The 26,410-nt window shown below is 38.6% G+C and overlaps 1 protein-coding gene across 1 annotated transcript; it reads right to left on the bottom strand.

Moving 5' to 3' along the window:
• Positions 1 to 3,545: 3,545 nt before the first annotated feature.
• LOC111861740 (protein KRI1 homolog) lies at positions 3,546 to 26,128 on the bottom strand. The gene is made up of 11 exons (XM_023846569.2): positions 25,936 to 26,128; positions 22,645 to 22,956; positions 21,199 to 21,374; positions 17,043 to 17,203; positions 16,384 to 16,543; positions 16,094 to 16,306; positions 10,304 to 10,439; positions 8,320 to 8,408; positions 6,670 to 6,936; positions 6,427 to 6,587; positions 3,546 to 4,225 (listed from the first exon to the last, which is right to left on the bottom strand). The coding sequence occupies exons 1-11, from the start codon at positions 26,036 to 26,038 to the stop codon at positions 3,700 to 3,702; spliced, it is 2,304 nt and encodes a 767-aa protein (XP_023702337.1). The 5' UTR covers positions 26,039 to 26,128; the 3' UTR covers positions 3,546 to 3,699.
• Positions 26,129 to 26,410: the final 282 nt, after the last annotated feature.

Here is a 26,410-nt window from a genome sequence, read left to right as displayed (position 1 = left end):
CCTTGATGCTCTCTTTCTTATTCAAGTTTATTTTGGCTCTAAATTCTGCCCTTCTGTCCTGGAAATTGTTGGTCTCCGAGTTCCTGCTCGGTATATCAGAGATTTTGCATTGTTCAATGTTTGCTCCTTATTTAAAAATTGTTCCTCTGCTAGATGCGCAGCAGCTGCTAATGTTGTCTGCAGGGATGTTGACGTATTCAGAGCCAGGAATGTTCTCCCCAAACAAATTTTAAATACAGTATAACTGTTAGTATTTTTATTATTTTCATGTCCAGTAAAACAAAATGAATTACGTATATTATTATTATCCTCTGAAAATCTATACTATTCATTTCTTAATTAAATATTTATGTTTCATTCCTCAATTCTTAATAACACTTAGTTTAATGATAATGAAATTATTATTACTGTTATAATTATCAGTTATTTGTTTGTTTGTTTACTTTTATTCATTATTATTTCTTCCAAGTACTTACCTGTAATTTGTATTTGACTTTTAATAAGTTTGTCTATAATGTAATTCATTCATCTGCTGCACTGTGCTGTGTCTGTAATTGGCCTTGCGGCTGTTGACTCGGCACATTAATAATAAAGAATTGAATTGAATTATTATTTTTGGAGGGGGTGGGTTTCCCCATGCACCGCGACTAGTCTATTGTATGTCCCCCTTTAATTTCTACTGTCGCCATACCCTACCATTACTGGTGCTTACCATCAGTCCCATTCTGCCAGCGAGGTCGGCCCTCTTCTGACACTGGTACCCAATGCTTCCCCATCTGCCAGAGGCATTGGACACTACTTGGGCGGGAAACATTTTGCCTAATTTTGCTCAGAGGTCTCCTAGAGACATGAGGATCTTTTACGTGCCATAAATCTACGACATGGGACCCACGGCTTAAAGTCCCTCCCGGAGGACTTGTTCCCTGAATTTTTCTGCCCTTAAAAATTCCACGACCTCCACTGGGTTTGAACCCACGTACCTTGAGTCATGAGGTGGGAACGTTACACCTAGACTGCGTAGGCCGCTTGCTCCTACACTAAATAAATTAGTTTTTTTGGAGCCATATGTCCTTTTCAAGTAACTATGTGAGAGTGATGTTTCAGTCTAGCTTACTACTGTTCTGCCTAGTGGGAATGTACAGGGATATATTCTCACTGTCGTAATCTTTTCAATCACTATACACGGAACAGACCAAAACACTAGTCAACCAGTAATGCCTCACTATATGTTGACAATCTTGACTGTTCCTATGATCTGCATTTATTTGAAATCCAGTGTCAGACAGCAATAAGCCATGCATTACTGGAATACATTTAGTCTACACACACCCTAGAAAAAGAAATCTTTTGTCAGCTTCAAACTTCAAACACTTAACCATTCCACATACCTGTGGTTTATGTGGACACATTCAGCTCTCTAATTCCAGATTCTGTAATGTTTTTAGACATGAGTGAGTGCCTGGGTTATAGCAGGGCCTTAATTACAGTGCATAAATCACCTTCCCTCTCACAATTCAGCACAACCACTGCCCCATTACTTTTTGCCGTACTTCTTACTTCTCATGTACAACCACAAGGCAACCTCTAAAAATGACCTATACATACAGTTCACCACACATCTGCTATTATCTTTATACTTCAATGCACCAGTTTTCTTGGAAGAACAGACATGTGATAGTCTGCAGCCTTCTGAGAATCAGTACAAATTTAAAAGGCACTTTATTTGCAAAATATGTTGTAGGTGACATCAGATATGAGTATTCTGAACAAAATATTATAGTCATGTAAATAGTACTATAGATGATTGATTTATGCAATTTTGTGTTTAAACCAAATTTATAGTTTTATATTAATATGTCTTGTGGTATTCCACACCTGTTTCCTTCTAAAGCATGGTGTGTGGCCTCAGTATTAAAATGCATTAATGTAACTTACGTTCTAAAGGTTCTGATAATGGTGTATTACACTTGGGATTACTAAACTTTTGGACTTCATCCAGATGGTAAATAAAGTCCAGAAACTCGGTAATTCTAGTAAATATTATACTTTTTTAACATTGAAAAAGTTATTATGCTAGGGTGCAAATGGATGAAGCGGTGACACTGAGAGTAACAACTGTGCAACCTCTTACGTGACCGCCGATAACTCGAGACCTATGGTGTATTTTATATTAAAAGTTGTATGTAAAGGAAAGAATAAAGACTGTTCTATCCAAAAATGATCTTTATTTTATTCCCAAATTAAAACTGTACACTATTTAAACAATTAACCAAAACATGTAATTATTTTCCTAATTTTACAGACATTCAACCGCCTGCCACGTCTAAACCGTAAGAGATGGGTCAGACATATTGTGAGTGAAATATCTAAATAAATGTGAGCCTCTCAAAAATGCATTCCATTTTGGTCCATCACTTACAGTTTAGGAGTTATGACCATTTGTTTGTAAGAAGTAAAACAAGACACAATATAGTAAAAACACGTAAGTGTATTAGCTCCAGGGCTTCCAGACATGGATGTTGCTCAGTTTAAGGCGTGTGTAAAGTGTACAGCAACACTAGATAGAGATGAAGTACCTAGTCTTATCAAGCAGTAATGCTGTATGTATCCTTTATTCATTATTCCAATACAAATCCAAATTTAATATGTTTTCAATGTTAATCCTGGGAACCAAGGTTCTCCAATCATTTTTTTATTTACTGTGTCTAGTTAAATGAAATTACTGATTTCAATGCTGTCACAGTATTTCCAAACTGAACTTGGATGTGCCTCACTTAGTGTACATTTATCTCACCAGGTTATTCTTTCTAGCAAAACTGTAACATAACTACATTTACTGTATGTCAACAAAAATATACTGTGGCATGTAGATCCATTGCTAGGGCAGCAACCACAAAATATACAACAGCCATTACCAGACAGCGGCCCAGGAACAGAGTTATGTGTGTGGTCTGTGTAGAGATCCTATAAGCAGGACAAGTTAGTCGAGTCGGTTGGTGAGTTAGCGAGAGAACTGGTGCAGTTCAGTCATCGTTAGCTGTTGCTATTAGAAGCTGGTAGCTGAGGCCAGGGAGTGTTCAGGAACCCAGAGGAAGGGGAATGTCTGCATTGAAGCCACTACCAAGCAATGGTAGTGAAGATGTAACTATGGACACTAGTGTTTGTGCGCATGGGCCCGCGCCTAAGTGCATGTGTCTATATTTGTAACAGTGTACTGTAAAGTATAGTCACGCGCTGTATCAAAGAATCCAATAAATCCGCTCATCAATCCAAAACTCATCTATAGTCACTCTTATCACATGACAACATAAAAAGGTAAAGTTGTCCCTATGCTTAAGTAATTAAGCACTACACCATGAAGATGTATGGGGGAGTGGATGTATAGACTCACATTTTCTTGACCTCGGCACTAGTTGGAGGTGAGTGGTCAGCTTCACGGCCCTGCCACCTTACCCCTGGGGAAAGAGCCCCCGGTACCCATTGGATAGGAGGTTTGGTGGACCCTAGAGCCAGTCTGGACGACCTGGAGGAGAGAAAATTCTTGCCCCCACCAGGACTCAAACTCCGACCCCTCGGTCATCCAGCCCATAGCCAGTCACTATACTGACTGTGCTATGCCAGCTCCCATGACAATGTAACTGTTTTAAAGAATTTATACATTCACTTTTAAACCGAATATCAGACATCACCAAATGTAGCTCAGTTGTTCCCATATTTCAATTTATTTTTATACTTCTTAGGGTTTATCCCATATGCCCTGAGGCGTGCATCTGAAATGGCAGGATTCTCTTGTTTTTTAGACTGATCACTCTGCCAAGAAACCTTCTGAATTCTTTTCCCACAAGCGTTCTTACTGTTATGTTTCTTAGGCAGTAATGGAACTGACAGAGTCTCTACATGTGTTACATGACTGAATTCATTGCTTTCTTCTGATCTGATCTTCCTTTTCTTTTTCTTCTTTTCTTTCTGTGTATTTGAAGACTGCTCATTCTGTATGTCATTACTGTCATGTGATGAAATCAATCTCTTTTTATTGTCAACACTAAGCCCCTCAGCTTCACCTGTTCCACTTGACTGCACGGAGCAATTATGCACTACATTTTTCTTCTTAACATCATCATGTAATTCAACATCATCGCTGCTGCAACTATTTACTTCTTTCTTGTGTTTCCTCTTACGTTTACTCTTTGTTTCTTCATTTTCAGTTTGCTGTTCTGAGAGTTCCCTGTAAGTAATTTAAGTTGCATTCAGTCACGAGGGCAACTAATTATGGATCAAGCACAGTATTTTTCATCTTTATCTTTAACACAATCGACCAGTCAGGCTCCCCCTCCTTCCACCACCAACAGACAAACAATTTAAAACTGTCATTATTAACACTAATATCATATTGGTTATACATAACACCGAACATCTGTTTTCTTTGTCATGGCCACTACATTTAAGCAAGTACACAGTATAAATTTCATAGCACTTGTAAACTAATGAGAAAGTCAAAGCCATACATTAATAAGAATATAATTTATTGCAAGACATCAGTAAATACCCATTCATTATTCTTCATCACTGCTGATAATTCATGCTTGGTTGTTTGTTATGTATTCTATTGGCAGCATAATTTTCTTTAATCTTGCCCTCAATTTGCCAATTTTTTACTTCATATAGAAGTCAACTAGACCGTGATAAATTACTTTACACAGTCCTAGTACAAAAAATTAACTAAGATTTCATTACAAATGTTTGAAAAAAGTGTGCATGAACCATGCGATGAAATACAGAATAAAAAACCAGGCTTCACAAACCACCCCCCTCAAATAGTTTAATTTTCTAAGAGTAGAACAGCATGCTGAGGAGAATATGTGGACCTTAGAGGAAGTAACAAGAGAAAAGTGCATAATCAGTAGCTTCATATATAAGATCTGAGGTTTTCATAGCAGTGACTATGAAGAATGCTGTCTTCTGACATGCGGCCCTGTGTAGAACTTGTGTGAACCGATGTTCCTCCAAAATGTCGGTTCATACAAGATCTACACAGAGCCATATCCCAGAAGACGGCATTCTTCAGGAGCTTCATAATTTGTATTCTTCATTACTACCATGTGACTACTTCAAATATAAGAGGCATCCAGTTTTTGAATGTGGGTTTTAGGAAAAAAAATTAGAAAGGTGCACATTCCTCGAATGCATCTCAAATTTCAACGGGAAAAATGTGTAAAATGTGTTCCTTACATTTAAAGTAATATAGTATAATTGGGGTGACCAATGATGACATGGGCAGAGCATGTAACATGAAGAGATCAGAAATGCATACAGAACTTCAGATGTAGCACTGAGGGGAAGCGACCACTTGGAAGACCTACACATACACAGGAGGATAGAAGTAAAATGAATCTTTCAGGATTAGGCTGTAATGACATGAAACAGATTCACCCAGCTCAAGATAGGCACCAGCTGGGGTACTTGTGAACACAGTAGTTAATCTTAAGTGTTCCCTAATATGTGGGAAATTTGACTAGTTTAGTGAATAATGGCTTCTCTATGACTCTGCTCCATGCAGTAAGTAATAAGTAATTAAGCCCCCCCCCCAAAGGAGGTATTATTTCAGTAGGTTATGATCCTCACTTTGATATACATATTTGACAGAACTACCAAATGTACGTACAGTGTATGACAAATACTGTGAAGTCTCCTTCATTATGTTACACACAAGAATCCATCAAATGAAACTGCTTGCTCTATGCTCTTGAGTTGGGCTCTAACTCTGATCCTCACTTTGCATTCTTTCTGAAATCTGCAATTCTTATGTCTCAGAAATATTCATATAACTTCAAATGCCTGCCGTCGTTTATATTACACTGAACCAGTGCCAAAAACATTATGACTATAGATTTAAAGATTTTTAATGAAAATGAAAGGTACTTGGACGACAGTTATCAAATACAATATCCATCCTGATTTTTTAAAGGAATCATTTTTAGGAAACAATATGTGGTATGAGAATAAATAAGGTAATAATATTAAACTTATGATGAAAATAATATAGAGGAGAGTACATCAGTTATTCAAATGATGATGATGATGATGATGATGATGATGATGATGATGATACTACTACTACAGTTCAATGGTACAGTATTATACTTCTTTTGGCTTGTTTTGGACTTCATCCATCGTCTGGTATGTAAAAGACAAAAGACCATGATGTTTCGGAGACTGGATATGTCTCCATCTTCAGGTGGGTAGGGAAGGATAAACCTACTCAGCTGGGCCCGTTAGAAAGAGCTAGTCTCAATCACTGCCAGTCTCTGAAATGTTGTGGTCTTTTGTCTTTACACACCAGACGATGGATGAAGTCCAAAACAAGCCAAAAGAAGTACAGTATACACCATCGTCAGAATCCTTTCAGGTACAGTATTAGTTACTCACTCTGAATAAAGACTGCTGAAAATTTTTCTTTTCAAATTTTCACTTTTTGATTTTCTATTGTATGCATGAATATCATATTTCTCAACATGTTCAGGTCGGTACTGGACAGCTTTCTTAAGTGAACACCACTGATTTAGCTCCTTGTCCTCAGCTTTCAGAATCTGGAATGGAAGTTACTATAAACACCACATTTACAGACATATTAGCACATATCACCAAGTTGTTCATTTCCCTGTTTCATACCTCATCAATTGAGAGTCCAAAACTGTTTGGTATGACATTTCTGTATTTAAATCGACAAGGCATATCTCCAATGATGTCTTCAAAATCTAGTTTGTAATATTCATCAATATACTGATCAAATGTCTGACTGTTGAAATCAAATACTGGTTTTTTGTTTGCGACAACCTGTGCAAACTTGCTCCCTTTTTTTTTACCCTTCTTCTTTCTGCTGGCTGCTTGGATAAATTCACTGTGTAGCTGGTTGGCAGGATTATAGTCACAGTCCATCTAGAAATAAATTGAACATACAAATTAACACTTATTTAACACTCTTGGTTTAAGATTTTCTGTCACTTAATATTCAGTTTCAATGATTCCAAGTAAATTATCTGTGTGTGTCAAATTTCCATTTTTTAAGGTTTTCTTCAGTTTAGTGCTCGAATTCACAGATGCCCAAAGGAATGTTAATTGCAACTACCACTGTACTTCATCACAGATGGAAAGCCATGCTTGTCCCACCATTTCTTAACTGTTTTTGAATGCTAATAAAATTAAACCGATTTTCATTGCTTAATATACATCTTTGTTAACTCAACAGCAATAGTTATATAAAACTGTTAACAGAGTGAGCTACAAATCAAATTCAAAACTTTGTATACTGCCACAGAAACTCTCATGGTTATAAAGGTGTGGCAGACACTGAGGGGAGGCATATATCACTCTGTACCTGTTACAGCTAAATCTAGATACAACTTTCCTGTTGTGAAGGGGACAGTATGTTAGTAATTACAGTCAACTAGGTCATGTGGCAGCTCTCATGCTGGTTTGAATAACCCACTGTTACTGGCCTGGTATGAACACCTTAGAAAATGGTAATGGAATGTAATGAATGTCAAAGACTGGCTTCTGATACTACAAGCAGGTACAGCATCCAGTTGAATGTGGAATATATTGCATGAATCTGTACTATACACACAAACGGTTATTAGGAATGGGAAAGGCTTGCACACTGAAATGTTAACACATTTAGGAACTGTTAAATCAAACTGCCTAAGCAATTAACAAGAGTGGAAATATGTACTCGAATGGCTTACATTCATATCAAAACACATTCTTTGTAATTCTGCATACCTCACTATCTTGACATTCATGTTCTGCAGATACAACCTACTGTTACAAAGCCATTACACTACAGAGCGTCAGAAATTATTTTTCTTTGTCTTTCATAAAACATTCATATTGGAAGATTTTTAACAAAGTTGTAGACCTTAATGGGATCTATATTTTATGTCATGGTGCCATTTACTCTAAATTTAATTTGATACCTGAATTATCTATTACTTTATCAATATCCACACTAACTACTTTCCCATGTCTTGCTGAAGTTGTCTAGAAACTGTGCAAATGAGGGAACCAATTGAAACTGAGCACTGATCAAAATATTGTTTCTTTTAGGTGACAACAGTCTTTATCTTTATGACAGGTCAACACAAAGCATGAGGCATCATTAAAATGAATCAATTTGACAACACACCAGAAGCTTGAAGTTAAAGTGGAAGAAATGCATGTATTAATTAGTCCTCCAACCCGCGGGAACACAGTTTTAAAACACAATTCTTAGTTTCAGTTTCATCTAAAACAGCCAACTCATACTAATTGTGTTCAACTTGCATTGAAATCAGGATCTTCACAATGTGGTTCATATTCATTCTGCTGGCTCTCCATCTCATTGTTTCTTCCATTCCATGCATCCCAGTTTTCTGAAACAAAATAAATAGCTCTATACATCTTGTAAGAATCCACTTCAAAGCAAAATAATGTGATAACTGTACTCTTATGAGTTTGTTACATCAGATGTATAAAGCAAACATACAAGGTCCGTATAAAAAGCACCGGGAAAAGTTCCGGGAAAATAGATTTATTTCAGATATTGCTAAAATGCCTTAAAATTCTTCAAAATACATCCCTTGTGTATCGATACACTTTTGCCAATGGCGTTGCCATGACACGAAGGCTCTCTGGTAGGCGGATTCCGGAAGGTCCTTAAGGGTCCGCGTGCAAGCCTCTTTGACAGCACTCAGGGTCCCATGATGGTGCCCTTTGAGGGAAGATTTCACTTTCGGGAACAGGAAAAAGTCTGCTGGTGCCAAGTCGGGACTGTAGGGGGGGTTGGGGTACCATCGCGATGCCGTTTTTTGTCTTTTTTATCTTTTGTATTTTTTGTCTTCAGTGATAATGGTGTGCACCGTCATCTTATCAATGCCAACACGATCTGCAATCATGCGCACACTTAACCGACGGTCTGAATTGAGTACGTCACGCACACGTTGCACGTTGTCGTCGGTTCTTGACGTCGACGGCCGTCCACCGCGGGGCTCATCCTCCACACTCTGTCGGCCACAAAAGATAAAAAAGACAAAAAACGGCATCGTGACGGTAGCCCAACCCCCCTACAGTCCCGACTTGGCACCAGCAGAATTTTTCCTGTTCCCAAAAGTGAAATCCTCCCTCAAAGGGCACCATCATGGGACCCTGAGTGCTGTCAAAGAGGCTTGCACGCGGACCCTTAAGGACCTTCCGGAATCCGCCTACCAGAGAGCCTTCGTGTCATGGCAACGCCATTGGCAAAAGTGTATCGATGCACAAGGGATGTATTTTGAAGGATTTTGAGGCATTGTAGCAATATCTGAAATAAATCTATTTTCCCGATACTTTTTATACGGACCTTGTATAATGGTGGAGGTTATATCTTTCTGCCTGTCTGCGTGTTTCACCCCTGGAGGAATTTTAGAAAATTTGGTCTGAGGGCTAACATTAAAAGCTGCGAAGTAAATATAGTTTGATTTACTTTAATCCAATATAAAACCTACTTTACAAGGAGCTAAAATTGAATTTTGTTGGTTCTTCTCAAATAAAACTTATTGTACAATTACTCATTAAAGCTTTAAAATATATAAAATATCTTTCAAACACTTTGAACAACATGGGAAAATAACTTCTATTCTGTGCAGTGTGATCTCTGGAACACAGTTAGTTTTGGCAACATTAGATATGTATCTGTAATAAATGAATATCAAGGCTGCTGATGTATTCAACACAGAAAAGAATATGTCTGGAAAATATAAGTTCTTCTCTGCAAACACCTCTCTACTTTACTTTTTTAAGGATTTAGCTTAGCTTCATTTTATATTCACACGAAACTGCATCAAGTCACAGCGACTTTTTCCACCTCTAGTTATTCCATCAACCTTAAAGGTTATGAATTTCTAAATACATGACAGGTAAATATGCTGAACAGATCTGATCCTCCTCCTGTCACTTTTATTACCTGTTAGTACTTCATGCATTTGCTAACAGCACTCTCAGTGAAAGTTCATTATTATGACAGTTGGTAACATCCAAGTTATTATAAAAGGTTCTACTACAAAATCTAGAAGTATACAATTGGTGATGAAAATATAGGAAATTGAGAAAAATTACTATGTATTCAGCGCTTTCCTTCATTCATTGAACTACTGCTTCAAAGCACAATCTGAAGTTCTCACAGCATTAGTTATGAAGAGTACTATTTTCAATGGACAATACAGTGTGATATCCCAGAAGACAGCACTCCTCAAATTCAGTTCTTCATTCAACATTGCTGCAATCTGCTTACCTATTTCTAACTCTTCATCTAATTCAGGAAACTCAGGCTTCTCGCGTTCATCTCCATTATAGTACTCACAGTTAAATATCTGCCTCATACGTTTATCATGCTCATGTGGATCAAAATCTCCTTCCAAATCTTCATCCTGTGTGTTGAGAAAGAGCATGTGAATAATTTATTAACTTAATACTAATAAAATTTACTCACAACAAATGTGTAGACAGCACAAAACCATAACTGCTTATGAAGTCAATGTCTCAAGGATCCAGATTGCTGCTCCAAAATCATCAACAGGGAAATGATTACAGCATTCTGTAATGACAATGCTGAACTGTTCTTGTATCATTTTACCTGTTTTATATGGACATGAAACATGGTCTCTCTCTCTCTCTCTCTATAGATGAAAAATGAAATTAGGGTGTTTGTGAACAAAGCTCCAAAGAAAATTCTGGACATGACAGAAGTAAGAGAATAATTGAAAACATTACACAATGATCAGCTTCATAATTTGTAAATTTAATCAAACACTGTCAACTGCATAAAATAAAGGAGTATGTATGAGATGGGCAAGACACATAGCACATGCACAAGTGACTACACATTCTCGCTTTAGTGAATATGTCACATTGCTCCCTCCTCAAGGCTGCTTATCCCAAGTGGTTCCCTGATAAGGAGCAAGGCACTCAAGGTGTACCAACATCATTTTGGCTCTAGGGTTCCACTGAAATGTTCCAGTGTCCTCACAGTGCCTAGTAATTCCCACTATGCAATGGAGTAATTTCTCTTGGCCTTATTCAGCGTCTTACTGTTGTAGGCTATTACTAGTTCCTGACCGTCCTGTACTTGGGACAGCACTCCTCCAATCCTGACATGACTCATGTCTGTCAACGACAAACCTCTCTCTTGACTGTGGGCAATCAAGAATAAGGGCAGTATGGAGGGTCTCCTTTAGTGTTTGGAAGGTTGCCTCCACTTCTGGAGTACACTGGAAGGCTTATTTTTCCTACATAAGTTTGGTCAGTGGTTTCATGATGTTAGCAAAACCAGAAATAAGCCATCTCTAACACATGCAGACACCCAGGAAGCTTCCAATGTCATGTTTGTTCTTTGGGGTTGGCCATTCCTGTATGGCTCTCAGATTCTCAGGATTAGTGGTTATCCTCTCAGGTGACACAATATGCCCAAGGTACCATATTTTCTTCTGAAAGAGTTGACACTTCTCTGGACTGGGCTTTAGGCAGGCTTCTTAGAACCATTGGAACATCGGTAGAGCACTGCAGAGGCCAAAGGTCATGACTCAACTGCCACAGCCCTTGACCCATCAACAATGCAGTCTTCTCCTTGCGTTCAGATGTAACTATTCTTCAGGTCCAAAGTGGAGAACCATTTGGCCCCCTTTCAGCATGTCCAGAGTGTTGTCAGTTTGGGGCAGTGGGAAGCAGCCTTTCCTTGTGACATTGTTTAGTTCATGTAGTCTGTACAGAAACATGGGTCCCCATTCTTTCAGATGAGAATGACAGGGATGACCAGGGGCTGTCTCACTCTTCGATAACCCCATGTCGTTACATATCCTCAAGTATCTCACCCATATCCAACTATTTTGCTAGGGGAAGCCTCCTCAGGGGTTGGCGAATTGATCGGGCTTCACCTGTATCTACACAGTGATACACTCTGTCGATCTATCTGTAGTCATCACCCTTCTTAGCAAAGAGTAGTGAGTAGTGAGTATCTCTTCCAAGTCATGGGATTCAGCATTACACAGGTTTGGCCTGGCTGCTGTAATCATGTCCTGCAACATCAGGACATGTGGTTGTTCAACAACGGGTAGGGCCACCAGCATGACTGCCTCACATTGTGCCAGGGGATCCTTTCATGAGCTTCTCATTGTAACAGGTAACATTCAGGACCCTCACATGTACCTCCCTGAGATCTCAGACCAGGGTCCTGGCTATGTAGTCCCTTGGGAGTGTGGGTCTTTGGACTCAGTTCTACCAGGATATTTTCCATTTTGAGGGGACTCTCCAATCCAGCCATCACAACTCCCTCATACTGTGCAGATACCACCTAATTACTGGTGACTACCAGGCTGGAAGGCCAGGGCCCAGCCCCGAGGCTCCATATCAATACCTCTTTCACTGCAAAATGCAGCATTTAGTGACCTAGGTCCACAGATGCACTGTATGCACACAGGATGTCCAGTCCCAAGATTAACTCATTATACTGGTGACAAATACCCAAAACTTCAGTGGGCCACACCACAGGGTCAGTGTCTTTCAACATGGGAAGGGTTTCCCTAGATATCGTCTGCAGCATGAGCATTGGTTCGGTTGCTTTTTCTGCCATCTGGCAGCAGTCATGTACACTCTAGTGTCAATGGTCAAGAGGCATGGTTTGCCACCGACCCACCCCTGTGTGACTAGGCTAGGGTCAGCCCTTTCCATTATGACAGTACATGGTGGGGGCGATAATGGGTATGCCGGCACCCCCCTCTTCCACCAGCACCCACTCACTTCCCAAGGGTTGGCCATTCCTTCTGTCCACCTATCCCTTGTTTCTTGGTCGCCATTCAGACATCATTGGTTCCCGTGTGTCTCTCAGAGGTCTTCAGTCTCAATTCCTGCATAAGTCCAGAATGCTGGTCATTGGTGGTCTCTTGGTGTGGGTGGGGGCCTAGAATTTCCCTGCACTGTCTTGCTGGAGCCAGGAGGGTGTCCCAACCACCATATTTGCTGCCTCCAGCTGGAGGGCTTGATGAGGGCCTCGTTTAATGTCCTCTTGGCCCCCAAAAGTAGCTGCTGTCTTAGGGCTCTTTCTCATACCCTGTCAGTGAATGCACGGTCCGCTTTCCTTCTGATGTGATGTTCAGTTGAGTCAACATAAGCATGGTAAGCCAAGTGGTCGATGGTGGCAGAAAATTCTTGCAGATTCCCCAGTGTACTGGACCCTTCTCCTCAGCTGAGCACAGAATGCTTCCACCAGATGGTGGTCCATGTAGCGATTTTTGAGTACCACAGTAACCTCTTCATACTTTGTTTCAGTGGGGATGCTATGTAGAATGTGTGCCGGGGGGCTCATTTAAGGTGGCTATCAAAAATGTAGCTTTATCAATTGTTGTGTGTCCAGTCATTCCGCCATGGTCTCGAATTGCCATTGGAACAACCCATGGCATCAATCTGTCGAATTTTGGAGTCTGCACCATACCTGTGCCAGTTCCTGTTCTTCGGTAAGTCCAGAGCTCAGCCCGGGATTCTACTTCAACTATGTATCTTGGCCCTGAGTCACTGCCGCATGGTATCTACTAGGATCCTCATCATCAGTGTCTAGACCTGGATTATGAGGCCAAGCTCTTTGTGAAGGTGCTCCCTTGTGTCTGTTGTGGTTTCAAGGAGGTTCTTTGTCCATGTACTGACTGATGTCATTATGGCCCATAAATCCACCTGTCTCATCAATCTTTTTGGTCAGGTCCTTGCAGAGGCTCTGCGACTTTTGGTTGACACATGGTGGGACGTCTTCCACCTGATGTTTGATGGTCTTCTCTAACTCAGACTGAATGGACTGTATTGTGGACTCCATCATCTTTTGATGCATGCCCATCTTGGCTTTAATTTTTTCTTGAGTGGACTCCGTCCTGGTTTGGTGGATATCCATCCAGGAGATGAAAGTGCCTCAAAGGACCTCAACCTTCTCGTTACCGACCTCTATCTTAGTTTCCATCCTTTCTTGGTTGGTTTTTATTTCAGCCAGTAGGCATGCCATCATTTGTTCCATCTCCATAGTATGGTGGCATAACAATCCAATGTCTTCAGCCCAATTATTCACCCAATCTGATGCCTTTTAATCCAATGAATCCACTTCAGACACAAGCTGCCACGATTTCAGTAACTATTGATGGGGTTTGGATTGGTAATCAGATTTACTGAACCCTCACAACTCATAATTACAAGGATTATGCACTCACTGTTCTACACAATTCATAAATCACTGTGGGACACACAAAGTCATCTCATTCACTAATCATTGCTTGGGCCACGCCATAGCTCAAGTGGTTAGTCGCTGGCTTCCCACCGCGGCGGCCCAGGTTTGCTCAAGTGGGATTTTTGGTGGACAAAGTGGCGCTGGGGCAGGTTTCCTCCGAATACTTCAATTTCCCCTGCCAATCTTCATTCCACCAATTGCTCCACAATCACCCTCGCCTATCATCTGGGTCTGGTATAATAGGCCAGAAGTGGCCGCAGTACAAGGGACTTAGTCCCATCCCACTAGCATTAAAAAAACATTGTTTGGTAGCAGGTTCAATGGCGGACGTGCCCCTTCCTCTGGGTTTCCGAACTGTCCCAGGCCTCAGCTACCAGCTTCTCACAGCAACAGCTCACAACAACTGAACCCCAGCGGTTATCTAACTCACTCAGAGTTAGAGTCGGTGTCAGAGTTACTTTACGACTGGCAGTTTACCACCAATCAGTTCATCTTGGCACTAAGCCCCTTGACGCTCACAACCAGAGATTCTTTTTCAATTTAAGTCTTGAGGTCATAGCCCTTATGTAATATTCTCTCTGACAAAAAGATGCATTAGTCTCTTCTGAATATGCTTGGCCACTAACTCACTGACATGTCCTGCTTATAACAGTTAGGCACAGACCACGGAGAAAACACCATTCCTTTGTTGCATTCCAACTGCTGATTAGTGGTGGCGTGACATATTCCATTGTTGCATGCACAGTCATCTGCACAGATTGTGCAGCAAACATCATTCCTTTGTCAGTGTTTATGGGCTGTTGCCTAGTAACAGCTGGCTGTTGTGACTCCACAATTCTTGCTTCGAGCGAATATGCCACACTATATACAAAATTTAAACTGGAAAGCCTCAAGAGAGAGACCACTTGGGAGATCCAGACATTGATAGGATGTTAATATTACACTGGATCTTAAAGAAACAAGCTGTGAGGGTGCGAATTCAATTCATCTGGCTTCAAACAGAGTCCAGTGGCAGGATCTTGTGAACAGTCATGAAGCTTCACAGTCCATAAAAGGTAGATAATATCTTGATGAGCTAAACAACTATCAGCTTCTCACAGAGAACACTACTCCAGTCAGCAACCAGCCTCTGAATTCCATAACTACAGTGAATTAAGTAACTACAGAAGACTCAGGAAACATTCATTACAATTACATAATTACAGCACTACCTTAGCAATCAGATACAACAATGTTCCGTATGTACAATAACAATACACAATTCAGCCAACACCCCTGCACCATATTTCTTCCAAGAGCCACTTTAATATTACAATGAAACCTACATTTAAGGTTAATTTTGGGAACAGTCCATTTGAGCATTAAACCAAAGATAATCTCAAGTGGAAGTAATTTGACATTGAAAGTGTTAACTTGGAATCAATGAAACTGAATCTTATGGGAATACCTTAAATCAAAGTACATTAAATGGGGGTTCCATTAGATCCTATTTCTGTCCAGGTCTCTATTCCCTCTAAGTTTTCTGAATAAGATGTCTGCACTTTCATCTCTCCAATGAGAATGTTCTTACCATACAGAATACTACACATTCATGAAAGCTCTACCTGCCTGCTCACTCCCTTCAGACTGCTTGTATCCCTCCAAGTTGGGACAAAACCTGCCTTATCATTCATGCATACAAATGGAGTGTATGACACATTTTTCTCTGCTTCTTAATTCTATAATGAAAAATAAGAATGTGGGAATCATGTGATGAAACACAGTATATACAAATATGAATGGGCTTGACCACTATAAAGTAAATTTGGTTTGGAAAAGATTTACCTTGAAACCAACTTCATCATTGCCTGTGATTTGTTTCAACTTTTCTATCTTTTCCATTATTTCTTTCCTTTTCAACGCTTTCAGCCTCTTTAACTCCTCTCTTTTTCTAGCTTCTTCAGCTTCCTTTCTTTCTTTTACTTCACGTCGTTTCTTTTTCCGTCTGTCATCACATTTACGCAGGGAATTTGCCATTGTTCGAGGATATCGCTTCACCTATAATAAGAAACGTTAATTATATTTTCCAGATAAGCAATGATATTCTATACTGAAATTAATAAAAATGAACTAACAAACTCTTTGTCTGGTTCTTCAAAGCGAAAATTGAACTTGTGTTCAAATTCCTCTTGCTTCTCAATGGTCTTCTCATCTTCAGAAAGATTTTCATCAGAGTCATGGACAATTTCATCATATGTTGGTACGTAGTCATCATCTTCACTGGCCTCAAGAAACCTGATAAAAATCAACATAAGTTATTGGGATGTCTTAGCATTTTGCCTTCATACTGTAAAACTTCCTTTCCCCATTACAGTAGAAAACCAATACTCCTGGAAACACACAAAGTTGTATACTCCAGAATTTTAAACAAAATGTCCACTTAACAAAGTTCATTCATTGTTACATAACCTCTGCAGTTGATGCAGTGTCATTATAAACTATTAACTGGTCTACAGCAGTAATTCACAAAGTGTATTTAATAATTCTATACGGGTTAAGCACGTATCCACTGAAAGATTATAATCCTGAAATGTTGTCATTTTTTCTATCCATATGAACCACATGCTACAGACACACAACATGAATACCCATATCAGATCAAGAGACAAATATTTTCTTGGGCACTTCAAACACTCATATTTCAATAAAATCTATAAGTATGATGTCACATCTGATAAATTTCTGCATTCCTGTATATCCATTACTTATTTCACTACAAATTATCCCAGCCTACCTTTTGTTGAGAATATAATCTTTAAGAAACAATTCTTGAGAATTAAGGCTTGGGTTATTCCAATAATCATGCAAGTATTTAAGCTCTGATTCTGTTTTTTTGTCTGAGAGTTCTTCTCTCTGTCCTTTCAGCCATTCCTTGTAATCTTCCTCTTCTTTTTCCTGTAACATAGGTTGTAAGACAATACGCTCAGTTCTCAATCCTTAGTGCACTGTGGTCAAAATCTGTAGCTCTCTTCAGGAGATACAACCCTCATTCTACAAAAATTTTACCTGACAATATGCCACAGCCTCTTTAGCCGCTTCATCAAAAGAGACACAAGTACATCCTCTCCATTCTTCATGTGCATTTGCACTGATGGTATGGTCAAAAGGCCAACAGACTATACATATTACAATTTCTCTTCAATACTGACCCAATATATCATTTAACACTTACCATGACATGAACTTATGCATTAACTAACAGCTAAACATAATCCCATGTCCCGGGTACTGATTATTAAACATTCAATCAGTCATATTACTTACTTACTCATGGAGCTGAGCCCTTCTGGAGGAGCCGCCAATTCTGCAGCTACTCAAGAATTTCCCAGCATTTTATGGAACCCGAATGTTCATTACCATGTTCACATGAGCCCTCCACTGGTCCCTATCCTGAGCCAAATCTATCCAATCCATACCATCCCATCCTATCTCTGTAAGATCCATTTTAATATTGTCCACCCACTTACGCCCTGGTCTTCCCAGTGGTCTCTTTTCTTCTGGCTTTCCCACCAATATCCTATACGCATTCCTCGTATCCCCCATTCACGCTACATGCCCTGCCCACCTCATCCTCCTTGACTTGATCATTCTAATTATACTTTGAGAAGAGTACAAGTTATAAAACTCCTCATTATGCAGTTTTCTCCAACCTCCTGTCACTTCATCCCTCTTTGGTCCAAATAATCTCTTCAACACCTTGTTCCCAAACACCCTCAGTCTATGTTCCTTCCTTAATGTCAGAGACCAAGTTTCACACCCCTACAGAACCACAGGTAAAATTATAGTGTCGTATATTCTAATTTTTATGTTTTTGGACAACAGACGAGAAGACAAAAGGTTCTGGACTGAATGATAGCAACCATTACCAGAGTTCAGTTGCCTCTTAATTTCCTCCTGAATCAGGTTTCCATCTGTTATCGTTGTTCCCAAATATCTGAACTGTGCCACATTTTCAAAACATCTGTTTCATATCTTTATGTTATGATTTTGCCCAGCATTTTGGTGATGAGACAGCAACCTATACTTAGTTTTCACTGTGTTTACTTCTAGACCAACCTCTTTACTTGCGTCAATTAAAGTTTGTGTGTTTTTCTTTATGGTATCTACATTATCACCCAGTAGATTCACATCATCAGCGTAGACCAACAGCTGATGTGTCCCATTTAATTTCAGTCCCACCTGGTTTCCCTGAACCTTCCTAATTGCATATTCTGAGGCAAAGTTGAAAAGGAGTGGCAATAAAGCATCTCCTTGTCTTAGACCATTCTGGATAGGAAATTTATCAGACAAACGTTTACCTACATGGGCTTTACTATGTTTCGTTTAAACACAGTTTAATCAACCTAACTAGTTTCATGGGTATTCCAAACTCTATTAGAATACTGTACAATACTTCCCTCCTAACTGAATCATAGGCTTTCTTGAAGTCTATGAATAGCTGATGTACTGTCTCATTGTACCCCCATTTCTTTTCCAATATTTGATGAACGCAAAAGATGTGATCTGTAGTTGATCTGTTACGTTGAAAGCCACATTGATGATCCCCAATAATTTCATCTATATATGGACTTAACCTTGAAAGAAGAACATTGAACAAAATTTTATATGAAGTTGATAGCAGTGATATCCCCCGATAATTACTAGTCAGTTTTATCACCCTTCTTGTGAACTGGTACAATAATAGACTCCTTCTATTGATCAGGCAATTTTTCCTTATGCCAAACAGAAGTAATTAGATTGTGGATCTTGGGAAGTATTATTTCACCTCCTGCTTGAATAAGTTCTGCCGGAATTTGATCACTACCTGGCGATTTATACCACTTCAATTTTGCAATAACACTTTCAACTTCAAAAGGGCTAGGATCAGGTGCCTAACATCACTGACCCTATGTACATTCAATAACTGAGAGAAGTAGTTCCTCCACCTATTCAAAATGTTGTGGGAATCTGCAAGCAGATCACCATTCTCATCCTTCACTAAGTTACTGCCAGGCTGGTAACCCCTCTTAAAGTCATTTATTCCTCTATATAGGTGCCTAATGTTCTTGTTCTTACTGTTCACTGCAAGCTCATCAATTTTGTCTTTCAGATATTCCCTCTTTTTCTTCCTGAAATGCCTACTGGTTTCACATCTTATATTTTTCAGATTACCCCCATTTAACTCGCTTGCATCCTGTAACCACTGCAATTTGGCCTGCTTTCTTTGATCTAATAATTTTGAGCAGCCTTCATCAAACCATGGTTTATGCTTCTGCGGTTCATAATAACCTAGACTCTCTTTGGCAGACATTTTTATATTCTCTCTAATAGTTTCCCAAGCTTTATTAACATCCACCTCAGTGTCCAAGTTTTCCAAAGCCATGAACCTATTTGAGATTTCAACACGATACTGCTCTTTACCCTCTACCTCATTTAATTTCTTGAGATTGAACCTCTCCATATGACCTCTGTGTTGTTTGTTTGCTCACTGCCAGTCTTTACCTAACCTTTGCCACCACCAGGTAGTGGTCAGTATCACAATCTGCTGCCCTGAATGATCGGACATCAAGTATACTTGAGTGCCATCTCCTATCTATCAAAATATGTTCTATTTGATTGTGTATCTTCCCATCAGGATATGTCCAAGTAAATTTATGGATGTTGTGATGTGGAAACATTGTACTTCTGACAGTAAGATTTTTTGATGTGGCACAGTTTACAACTCTAACTCCATTATCATTACTAACTTCATGCAAACTCCCATTCCCAATTGTTGGTTTGATAATGTCTTCCCTCCCTACTTTGGCACTGAAATCTCCTAACAAAATTTCATAGGGTATTTAAGATCTCTGTATCCCAGTTTCCATCATAGTCTAGTTCTGAAAAATAACAAATGTGTGACTATGAAGTTTCTATGCAAGTATCAGAAATATGTCCATAACAAGATGCATCACTGGAATCTGCTATGATATGGATGGGCTTTGTTCTATTCGTTTGCCTATGGGCTTGCTGACTATGAGCCAGGATAGCGCAGTCAGTATAGTGACTTGCTACAGGCTGGACAACTGAGGGGTCAGAGTTTGAGTCATGGTAGGGTCAAGAATTTTCGCTTCTCCACATCACCCAGACTGGCTTTGGGGCACACTAAGCTTTCTATCCATTGGGTACCAGCAGGTCTTTCACTGGGGTAAAGAGGTGGGGGCATGAAGCTGACAACTCACCTCGAACTAGTGACAAAATCAAGAAAATGTGGTTCTATACATCCACCCCCATGTGTCTTCATGGAGTAGTGCTTAATTGAGTACAGGTACAACTGTATCTTTACCTTTATATTTATGGCCTTGCTGACTGCACTACAGGCCCAAACACACATGGCTGGAGTTGATGTGAGGAGTGCTGCTTCTGCCATAGCAGACTCTTGAGTAATTCCCAGTACAAACGAGCAACTGGATTTTACTCCTTATATTGTTTCTCTTCAAGAGAGGTCTCTGTATTCTTGGCAAACACGTAAAATGAGAGCAAAGTAAAAACTAACAAACAAGGATTTCCAAGTAGAACTCACAAAGATATTTTCCTACTCCTACAGATCTATCTGTGTCTGTCTGTTACGTTTCCTCCTCCCCCTCACCATCATCATCATATTTTTATGCAGAGCATCTGTGATCATACTTGAGGTGTCTGGTAAGTCTTGTGGGAGAAGAGGGTACGCATGAAAGTATTTTAACTCCCTCCACATGCTTTCCACCATTAATACAGACTGGAACAACCCACCGCTGGCTCTATAATTACAATCCTGAGAGATAAGAATTCAATTTGGATAATTACCCTAACCAAAAGTACATGCTGGTTGTCCCACTGAATTTCAACTGAAAATTTGATATTACATGTACTCCATACAGAACCATACATACCACATCTGCCTGCGTCTTGTGTCGCTTCTGAAAAAGTCCTCCCCACATTTCCCCGTCATTGTCATCATCAGAATCCTTCAGTGCATCCTTCAAACTTTCCTTAATGAGATTTTGCTCTTCAGCTATTGTTGGTGATTGTGGACGTAAGCTTGCATTGCACTCACTGCCTTCACCTTCTGTTGGGAGATATTCTTTACTGCATGTAATTGTGCAGTGTGAAAAAAGAATTGTATGCTTGTGATATTACATTTACACAGTTGAAGATTGGGTGTCAACTGTATATTCAATACCACATTTATAACATTATAATAATATCACCTAAAAATGTTTCAAATGAACATGAACCATACACATAATTCATTGAAACACAGGCTACTATCTTGATGAAAACGTTGTGGTTCAAGCAATCATAAATACAAAGCATTTTTTATTCATCTTTTGAATGAGTGGTCGGTCATACACTTCTTCATCTTCTTCCATTTGCATCAGATTACAATAACTTTACAGAATTCTATATATAGATATTATGCAGAATACATGAAAAAGCCTGAACCATCTAATCCTACTTCATGTTTATATAGTAACCCAGGTTTAAATTATGCACATGACAGAAATTATAATATAAATTAAATAATCAGACACTTTACCAACAATTTAGTCCTGTCCATCTGCAAGAAATAGCATGCTAGCCACATAGCTGCTTTTGGTACAGCAAATTATTCTGATTTCTGTTTAATCTGATTCATTTTAAGGACTACTTTACTTAAGACCTAAATGAACACTGTACATCATTTAAACTCTTCAAAGATTTTAATAAAACTCTGTCATATGCATTTATATCAATGTTACCAATTATAAGTTTCATTTATTTTAATACATTTAAGTGGCCACCTTTACTTAAAGGTCCAAATAGATTTTTAAATATCTCAAGAAAGTAACAACTTTGGAAAGATATGTCTCCATTAAAGGCTATAGGTATCCATAAATAATGTCATATACATTTACACAAAATCAGGATTTTGAGAAAACCTGGTTAAACCTGTAGCATAAACCATGTAAGCAAAATAGAACTTTCTATTACCACCCCACTGATAGTGCATCTGCACATTCTGGTGAACATAATCTACTATTGTCACATACTTGAGAGACTTCTCTCAACACATCATCTTTGCAAACAAAACAAAAAGCCAACATGGTCATTTGTCCGAATAATGTACATAAACTTTGGAAAATAAACTAAATCTGAAGAACCTTACAAGCTATAATAAAAAAAAACTCACTTTATATGGCAAGTTCATGTAAATTTGATAATATAAGATTAATCTTTAAACTCTACATTTTATTCTATCACCGGTCCTCCTGAAAATGTTTGTTCCTTAGATATTTTCAACATAGTACTTTACTTCAATTATCCTATGGACCTCTCTATAACGGCAACATACATACCTTCACTAAGCTGGCCTTCTCGCTCTACTATAAGCTTCCTTTCATAGTCTCTCAGGAACAGGGGTCTCTTGTCACTTTTCTTTGCATCAACATTTCTTCCTCGTGATTTTGTCAAATTATTATCAGCAAAGAAAGAAACTTTCTCATCATATATAGAAGGATCTCTTTTCTTCAAACAAGATAAAGTTTTAAAGAAATCTTTTTCTAATTGCTGTGTAAGATGTTCTGCATATTCATCTTCTTCAGATGAACTGGAATCATCATTGGACTTATATGCATCCTTCGCTAACTCTTCTCCATATCGATCTTTCACTGAAAACAGACCATCAATGACATTTAAAATAAGACAGTACAACTTAACCTTTTCTTTAACTGAGCAATTATTAGTTACTCAAGGACTTGGTCCATGGTTTAGTTCAGAGCTTATTAATTTTGTTTTCCAGGCAAACTGCCTACCATATGATTCACTTTCCATACTGTCACATACGAAATATCAGTTTTTTCCTTCACGGAATACTCAAATGAAATATGTATATAGCTTATATGCAATAAGACACAAAGATTCCTATGTACTTATTATTTGTATGAAATGCATGAAAAGAGGGAACATTGATCTGCTTTTTCATCTGCCTGAATGTCCTTTCTGCAGTACTCAGATTCTTATGATATTTGGAGCTGGGACTCTGTACTATAGGTTGTAATCCAAATTTATTTTTAATTTGTATCAGTTCAACATAGCTCAAATAAATTTTTATTAAAAAAAAAATTAACACACCATAAAAGAGACCTCATTAAGTTCTATAACTTACATTCTCAATATGATGTACATTCGACGTAAAAATAATTTATATCTATGTGTTCAGCTGTACCTGGATACTGATGCTGACAAAAAAACTGAATTGTCTGTAATACAGAATGTGAATATAAATACAGAATGCAATACACATTGCCCATTCTTAAAAAAAATGTGTGCTCCAAACTGGAGCACACCTACACTTTTCCACATTTTAATAGTTCCCAGTGAGAATTCTGAAGGGTCACAGACTGTCCACCACAAACTCAAAACACCTGATCCTCTGATGATCCCTTACACTTGGATTTTCTTATGGCTAAGCATATACACTATTAAACACTACACTAGTAAAAAGCAAGTTTTCACTGATTACTTGCTTGGTTTACTCTTAAACCCTGAAGATGGGGGTAATATGGTCCTCCGAAAAGTCAGTTAATTTCAATCGGACTATATGGCATTACATCCAAGAAAACTGTACTCTTTAGTCACCACCATGAGAACCTCAAGCCCAGCATAGTTTGAGAGTGTTTGGAAACAAAATGCTGAGAATAACATATTGACCTAAGAGTAGAGCAATAGGAGGCTCAAGAAAACTGCACAATAAGGCACCTCATAACTTGGACACTTCATCAAATATTATCAGGGTGTTGAAATCAGATGAGTGAAAGGGGCAGGAAATGTAACACAACGGGAGAAATGAGAAATGCGAAAAAAAAATATAAGTTGAAATTACTGAAGGGAAGGGACCACTTCAAAGCTCTGGGCATAGATAGAATGGTTATATGAATGTGAAAGAAAAAGAGCATGTGGGTTTGGAATAGACTCAGTGACTTCAGAACAGGGCCTAAAAGTGGGCTCTTCTGAACACAGTATTGATCTATTTTGAATTGTTTCATTTTTGGTCCGTTACACTATCAATCACAAAGTTAATAGAAAGTCCGTCCAGTGTAACAACTTGTAGGTCACTTCTTTATCACTTCTGCCTTACATGTTTCGGTTTAATATAACCATCATCAGAGGCACATAGTACAATCATGAAAACACTGTCGTTGTTAAAATGTACACAGTTATGTTTGCTGCGTTGACGCTGCTACAGTATATCGACGTGTAAAAACACAACACTTGCTAGGATTGTTGAATGCACTAACAATTCTCACATCCCATCCGAAACTTCCCTCAAGTTAAAAATGTCAATGTTAAAATATTCAAAAATTTAAATTTTTTTTTTTTTAATTTTTAAAAATTTAAAACATTTCATATAAAATGTTAGGCTCCTTCTTGTTGATTCATCCCGAAGATGGGAGATGTCAGCTTGATGTTGTATGGCTTGTGGTTAGATGTTTCCACTGTGCTGTGTGTTGTGTTTATATGAAATGTTTTAAATTTTTAAAAAAAATTTAAATTTTTGAATATTTTAACATTGACATTTTTAACTTGAGGGAAGTTTCGGATGGGATGTGAGAATTGTTAGTGCATTCAACAATCCTAGCAAGTGTTGTGTTTTTACACGTCGATATACTGTAGCAGCGTCAACGCAGCAAACATAACTGCGTACATTTTAACAACGACAGTGTTTTCATGATTGTACTATGTGCCTCTGATGATGGTTATATTAAACCGAAACATGTAAGGCAGAAGTGATAAAGAAGTGACCTACAAGTTGTTACACTGGACGGACTTTCTATTAACAGTATTGATCTTTTGGGTCCCACAAAAGATGGAAAATTCTGGGCTAGCTATAGTACAATTCATCTATTATACATTTATATACTAATTATGCATGCCCTATACTGCTACCTTTACTGGTAACTACTCATATACAGTGTACATTTATTCCTACTGGACTTTCATTCTTTTTCAACATTCTTTCCCACTTCTGTTTATACTTAATCCAACTTATTTCCTGCCATCGCTCTTTAGTCTTGCACCCTACTGTCCGCCTAATATCTATTTCTGCATTGCTATTTCTATTCCTCCTGTCTGAAATCTGATACCAACCCAAAACTCTCTTCCTTCCTATCTCAACATGAGCCCCCGTCGTCTTTGCTGCATATGGGTCAAATATTTTCGTTTGTTACTTAACAGCACTATCAGTATCGTGACTATATATATGTAGTTGATAAATGGNTAGGATCCTTATTGTTTCTTAATTCATTGTAGATTTCTCTTTTATGATTAATTATGATTAATGAATATGGAGCAACTGGTGGAATCAGAATTGCCTGGGGAAACATGTACTCCAATGAAGAAAGCAGTCTTCTGGGATTTACATGTACTCCAATATCGACGTGTTGAATCACTTGGTTTTATATATAGACACTAACGAAATATAATTGCTATGACGCACACAAATTTAAAACGTACTTAAACTTCACGTTAAATCCGGTAGAATACCTTACCTCTTGTGTATTCTTGGAAGTTGAAATATTTCGAGTGAAAAAAATTTTGCTAGTAACCAAACAAATCTAAGTACATAAGATTAAGCTGATTACACTTACACTTTTGCAATTCTTCTTTATGCCTCCATGAATTATAGCGGCCTGCATAATTCTTATTAATTTCGAGTTTAACCTCAGAATCTGAATCATCTCCAAGCAACATTTTCCGCTTTCATTAACCAACAACAAACACAATTACCAACTACTGTATACCACTGAATACTAACCTAACCTAACCATCCCAACGATCCCAACCGATCTCCACGGTATAAACCATGTGGTTGTGGTAGCATCGAGTCCTGACATACAGACGTAACCACGGATCATTTACCGGAATTATGACCACACGAGTGACTGCAAGCACTGCGAGTGACCGACTGGATGCGGAATTCGGTGTTAAGAATCGTCATTTACTTTGATCAATTAGCTGATTAAGAACTGTCTCTGTGCGTATTTAATTAAGCACAACGCCATGAAGATATGAGGAGTATAGGTATAGTACCATTCTTCAACTTCGTCAGCTTCCCAACCTCGC

This window comes from Cryptotermes secundus, unplaced genomic scaffold, assembly GCF_002891405.2.
Source record: "Cryptotermes secundus unplaced genomic scaffold, Csec_1.0 scaffold309, whole genome shotgun sequence".
Taxonomy (NCBI): Eukaryota; Metazoa; Arthropoda; class Insecta; order Blattodea; family Kalotermitidae; genus Cryptotermes; species Cryptotermes secundus.
This window is presented reverse-complemented; position numbering and strand designations above follow the sequence as displayed.